Source organism: Triturus cristatus, chromosome 2_1, assembly GCF_964204655.1.
Source record: "Triturus cristatus chromosome 2_1, aTriCri1.1, whole genome shotgun sequence".
Lineage (NCBI taxonomy): Eukaryota > Metazoa > Chordata > Amphibia > Caudata > Salamandridae > Triturus > Triturus cristatus.
Genome location: NC_140581.1, coordinates 896,364,370 through 896,370,835, shown reverse-complemented (window position 1 = coordinate 896,370,835; position 6,466 = coordinate 896,364,370). Strand labels below are relative to the sequence as shown.

General features: G+C 46.4%; 1 protein-coding gene across 1 annotated transcript in view; it reads left to right on the top strand.

The window, feature by feature from the left end:
- Positions 1 to 470: 470 nt before the first annotated feature.
- Positions 471 to 6,466, top strand: part of RFK (riboflavin kinase) — a 108,382-nt gene continuing 102,386 nt past the window's right edge. Inside the window, exon 1 of the mRNA XM_085633087.1 lies at positions 471 to 724. Coding sequence (XP_085489213.1) covers positions 643 to 724 — 82 coding nt within the window. The 5' untranslated portion in view covers positions 471 to 642. The remainder of the gene's footprint in view (positions 725 to 6,466) is intronic.

The following is a 6,466-nucleotide window of genomic DNA, read 5'->3' as shown; positions in this document are numbered from 1 at the left end:
GGCAGGACCCTGCCCACGTAAAGCCTCGGTACTTGTACATTTTTATATGAATTCAAGTATATTTACTTGGTAAAGGAGCTGTAATTTAATAAAGCAGAAGAAAGTTTAAGCATAATATTCCCCGCCGGTTCTACCATATAATTGTATTGCCCCGACATATGATGAGTGGATTAACCACTATTACTGCTCCTATTGTGAAGCGCTCTGACACCTTCGAGTAAAGTCCGCACTATATAAAAACGCATTAAATAAAATAAAATAATAAATAAAATAAAACCAAGGGGATTCCTGCAGCATCGTGTGGAGTACGTCGCGAAGGGAAAACATGTCGTCACTCGACTCCAACAATGTCGTGTACATGGATGAATCTTCAGATGCCTAGCGGAAGAAGGAAATTGGTAATGTAAAATGGCCGCTGTCGGAGAAGTAACAGTAAAGTTGACAGTCTAGTCTTTCTTCTAGTCTTGAGCACGGTTGCCCCTCAGCCTGTGGTTGTGAATGATCTACGCACGATGAGACGTCACACCGCCTCCTGCCTGTCACTATCGGATAGCGACTCTCCATGCCCATTCGCGTCATTCGCCGGTTCGTTCTGTGCTGTGACAGTGTGTGCACTTCCCGGACGTCCTCGGAGCTGCCACCATGAACACTTTACCCTACTTCTGCAAGGGGGAGGTGGTGAAGGGCTTCGGCCGCGGTTCCAAGGAGCTGGGGATTCCCACTGGTGAGTCCTGCTGTCGGGGTGCTGCGGAGCGCTACATTATGGGTGTTGCGAAACATGCTGGGACAGCGTACGCATTATCCCCTTTGCCTTCTTCTATGATAATATCCCTTTTGACAGCGCTTTTCAACTGTTTCCTCACACCTACAGCACAGCTCATTAATCATCAACCTACAGGAGGTAGATTTTGCGGTTCATGGTGCGGGAATTCAGTGTGCTACCTGGTTTGCTTTAGAGATACGCTTCAGGAGGAAAGCGAATGAATTCCAACCTCGTGTGGGTCACGTTTTCTATTAAACGTACACAGTTTAATAATGAACCATTTTAACAGCATATTTTAAGGACAGTCTTAACGTAGCTAATTTCAGTGATAATAGGTCCCTTCATCCGTGACCAAAAGTTTGTCGCTTATCATTGGAAGGCTTGACATGTATAACTCCAGACGGCAAGAATTATTTTCTTTTCCAAAGTGCTCATGTTCATTGGTATGTTGTACTCGAAAGGGGGAAAACGACTCCAGCATCCCATAAAATTGGCAGTGTCACGATTGGAAGCAGAAAGGCAGCGGAGTGACGAGGAGCGTACTCTGGGGAATCTACATATGCTGAAATTAGCAGCAAGAGTTCTGGATAAGTTATTTGGTCACAAGCGCACTGCATGTAAATCATTTTACGGGGCTATGGCACCCCGTCCAGATTGTGTACCTAGCAAGTTCCAAGGTATAATTTAGGTAAGAGCTATGGTGGTTAATATATTTTCTGGAGAGATCAGCGAGTTGTGCAATCGCAGGATTCGCTCTTCATGACTCATCATAAAACAGCATAGAGTTAATGTGTCCGCTGCTAAATTTCCCACATGCAGGTCACGTAAGTTTGCGTTATGTATACAGCTCAGTAGTTACTGATTTTCTTGAAGAGATGTGTTACCTTCAGGTCTCAATATACGACCTTGTAATATACCTTACTGACTTATGTGTCGGCATCAAAGAACTCCATGCGCACTGCAAAGGCATACGTTTAGAACTTTGCTGTTTTTTCGGAGTCTTTTATTCATTTAAAAATGCTATAAAGTTTGATTTTTTTGGGGGGGGGGGGGCAGGATCAAATACTTAAGTGCTACGTACATGGTTATTTGTGTAATTTCTCAAAAATAATTATGTCAGACGACATCATTATAGTGCATACGCGTATCTAACATACAGGTCTTGGGAAAATAACTTGGCTCAAAATCATAACAGTTTAGTTCTTAAGCACTTGTGAAGTGATAAGCTGAGTGCCATTGTTTTCTTCAGTTGTATTGATATCACAGTGTAACGTGCTAGCCAACTCGCAGCCAGCGTTGAACAAAAGTAGAGCTGACAGACCTTTACGTGAAAACTTTATGTTAGGTACATCTGAAACTGAAAATAAGAGGTTTCCTTCACTTGCAGCAGGTCGTTGCTCGGAATGCAAAGCTCAAAGTGTAGGGGGCTGCTGAATGCGTTACTGCTGGCGAGTTGCACTGCGCACAGCCAGCTTATTTCACTGGGGCTGTCCTGGATCCAGCTCAGTAATACCTACTGGATCTATAATCTATCTGGACCCCCACCCCCCCTTTCTTTCCAACACGGACATGCCCTTTTTTAACAGATCTCCCTCACTTTAAATTTCTATAGGTTATTCAGCTCCCCTGCTGGTTCTCATTTTCCACTAGTTTGTTGGCCCTTCTCTGAGACTGTCCTCCTTCCCCATCCCTTCACCCTCTCTTTGTTCCCCTCCTTTTAATTGTATTGTGCAGTGGTCGGCAGATTTTGTCAGCAGTCGCCCCATTTCTGTTGAGGGAATACAATGAATGGGCATAACGACCCACTGGCAACCTTCGCGGGCAGCACCTGCAGCATGTCTTGTACTCCTAGCAGAGCGTTTCGCAGTGTGTTGTAAGCGCGCCACCTTGCACCAGGTTTTAGGCGAGAATGTGTTTTGCAATAGTGGCAACATTACATTAGTTTTCCTTTCTGAGTTTGTCTTGACGCTTTTAACTGTTGCTGCTCGCATTGTTAATGTAAATGACGCCCTTTTTAGGTTTTCTAAGGAATGTTAGCCCTAGCCCATTAGCAGTGCGATGCTTGCAATTGCATCTGAAACGCATCTTTGCCCTCTCACCCACTGAGCTGTTTAACGTGATTATCTGCAAGAAAAAAAGCCTGGAACGTAATTTTTGTTTAAGTTTCACAACTTTGCACTTTGGCACTATGACATAGTATATCAGCATCATTTTTTTTTCTTCACCAACGGCATATTGCTTTGTGGGGCTTGTTTTTTAGTTGTATTTGTTTTCTTTTTTTTTTAAATAGTTTAACTATGGGCACACAACCCCAGTATACACAGTGCTGTTGGCTAAAATGGCAGAATTGGTCACTTGTCTGCTATTGTGAGAAGTTGGCCTGGTATATGCTGTTCACTAGTTAAAGTGGACACCTTGCACCAGTACAATTCGACTCTTATGGTAGATAGGTTTAAGACAACCTTTTAAAGAAAGCTATCCTAGTGGTAGCTGTGGAGAGCAGCCTTCAGGCTAAATCTTTAGAGGAATGTAAAGCAGCTTGTTTTACCTTATAATCTCTTGAATTACTAAATGAAAGGACACCACACAGGTGTGTATATATAGCAAATATATATGTATTTATTACTAACAACTCTCTGCTAATCTCTTTATGAGATTAGAAGTCAGGAACATATGCACAAATCAACATTTCACAATAAGTTATGCACAAATATGGCTGGGTCCCTAGGAGCGTACCAGACCATATACTAAAAAAGAGACTTGGAGATAACGACTTGCGAGGAGACAAGGCCTAGGGCCTTCAGAAGCCTGGGGCCTCACTAATCCACCCAAGGCAGGTAAGTAAAGGACCCATGGGAGACGCATGCAGTGTGAGAACACAGCCGCGGATCCCAATTGACTTCAATGGAGCAAGTCGCGGTTGGAAATTTAAAGTTTAAGGATACTTCGGGAGATTCTACAAGCAATTCACTTACAGGGTAAGTAGTTCTATAGCCAACACTCACAGGAGCACCGTAGTGCTGGAGTTACCTCACCCAGTGAAGCCGGGTGCATAGGTGTCTTTTGGTGTCGGGTCGCGGCGTCGTTTTCAATGGGAGCCAAAGAAGACTTGCTGCTTGTGAAGACAGGAGAAGTGTCCGGTGGAATCCAAGGCTGGATTCAGAAGAAGGAATACCTGAAAGCAGAGGGGACAGTGTTCAAAGTCACTTGGCAGTGACCCGGGGCAAGGAAGATGGATGCCCACAGTCGTCGGGTGATTTCAGGTGATCACGGGTGTCTTGACTCTTCAGCCACGATGTCCAGGAGGCGTCGACAACCAGGAGCTGGATTCGGCGTGTCCCACGAAGTCTGCAGCTTACTGCGGTGTCGGTGACCAGATTGGAGCTAACAAGCCTTGGTAACAGCAAGTCTCGTGGAAAGGACAAAAAATCAGCGGTGCAGACCAGCAATGTCTGAGGGATTCACCCAGCGAGGGTAAGTCAGGGCATGCCTGGAGTAACCAAGGGAGCCCTTTGGAACTGTAGAAAAGTCTTCTGGGGACCCACCAGCCAACCGGCAAGGGATCGCAAAGACACCTCGGGAGGATTCACTCAACAGGGGCCCACGGTCACTCGGGACGGGGTAGGCCTCTGATCTTCGGTGGAAATCCTGCTAGAGGCTTGGACCACACGTGGTCCAATGCACAAGTTCGTAGAACGTCGTGAAGGGGTTGCACTCGAAAATAGTACACGTTACCCAGGGATTGCGGTTCCTCGTCACTCGTGGGGTCCACTTGCCTCAGTGTTGCTGGGGACTCACGATGGCCTTGGAGAAGTCAGGAAATCCTCTTCCTGGGCTCCAGGGACTTTGGACTCCGGCGCGAGCGGGAACGTTTGCAACCGTTGATTGCAAGATTGGGTGCCTGCCATGCAGGGGAGTCACCCCTTGACTCCAAGGGAGATTCTTCCGTCTTCCAGAGGTAATGGAACGTCGAAGGGAGGGACTAGCTCTATGACCCCACCTATGGTAGGGTCAGGGGTGTGGGTGGCTACACCCACTTCCCTTTGTCCAGTTTCGCGCCAGAGCAGGGGCAGGTAGCCCCTGAGCCGGTTTGAACTGGTGTATGCACAGAGAAGCCTCCTGCTACCCCAGTGCAGGACTTCAAAGCACTCTAGGAGTGCACCCACCCAGCCCCAATACACTAAACCCTGTCTGGGAGGTGGTCACACCTTCCTGTGACAGGATGCCTATTGTTGGGCCTCCTCCACTGCGAGTTTCGGTCATCAGCAGGAGGGCAGCCCAGTGTCTGACTGGTGGCATCCATTTTGTGATGCCAGGGCTCTTCAGGATTCTACCGCGTTTCCACAGTAGGTACATGTCTATCCCTCTAGAAGGGTGGGATCACACTCCCCCCACCAATTACTTGTGTGGGGGTATGATTCCAAAGCGTTTGACACCAAACACAACATGTTTTGATGCAGCCATTCCAAAGTTAGCATTAACAGTGAGGTTATAATTGCACTTAAGAGTATATGGTTTGACCGCATTCACAAACAGCCCCAGAGAATAGACTCTGAGAGCTTCAGAGGGGCCCTGCTCAGGCAGAGGCACCCCCTCACATGGAAACCAAGCACCCTGCCCTCAGGATTGATAGAGCCTGCCTTAGGGGTGACTGACAGGTTTAAATGTGTGTGCAGGGTGAGATACAGTGAACCTATATTTCAGTGAGGAGTGCTAACACTACCTCACCCAGGCTGCAGTAACAGGCCTGTGATGTCCGATTTAGTCTGCTTTCCAGGGGTGGCATAATACATGCTTCAGCCCCTGGTAGGCCTGTGAAGTACCTATGCCCTTGGTACCTAAGGTACCATATACTAGGGGCTCATGAGGTACCACAGTATCCAATCACTAGTGCACCTAATATGCATTCCAAGTTGTTTAGAGAGAACAGAGTGCTTGGGGCCCTGACTAGCAGGGTCCCAGCCAGACTATAGCCAGAAACCAGTGTAAACATCAGAAAAAAAGTGGGGGCAACATAAGAGGCAGATCCTACTCTCCTACAGCTATGTTTTAAAATTTTACAAAGTTGTATTGTCAGCTGTTTTGTATTTTAAAAAAATGGTCTTTTCAGCTGTTTTAAACTTTTGCAAGTGGACTACCACATTAAAACAACAAATGCTTGTTTTACATGTAAATCCAAAATTAAACCGTACTCATACATTTTGTGAGCTTTCACTCGCATCATGCATTAAAACAAGCTCTGGCAATGTGAATCATTTTTTAGGTAACGCTAGAGTCGGCGCATGCGCTGCTCTTGCGAGAAATTTAGTAGGTGGTTTAAAAGTGCTACCCAGGCCGACCACCAGCTTGCTATTACGCGCACACAAGCGCGCGCACAGCACTTTTTCTCGTCGCGCGTGCGCACAACTTGCATCACCACTCGTGTTAACATTTTTTTTCTTATTTTCATTTCGAGGCCGCGCGGCCTTATTTTTAAGGCCGCGCGGCCAATGCTTGTTTGTCATGTAATGTGTATTACTGCACTGGGCCCCGTTTATAAGACTACTAGACCCCTGTTTGGGTTACATTGCTATATGAATGATGGCTATTCTGAGAACAATAGAAACCAAAGTTTCTTTCTGCTGTATCAACCCTCTTAAGAAACGCATGATACGTTTAGATGCAAGTCTTGTAGCCATTGTATTTGTCGCATTGATGGCTCAT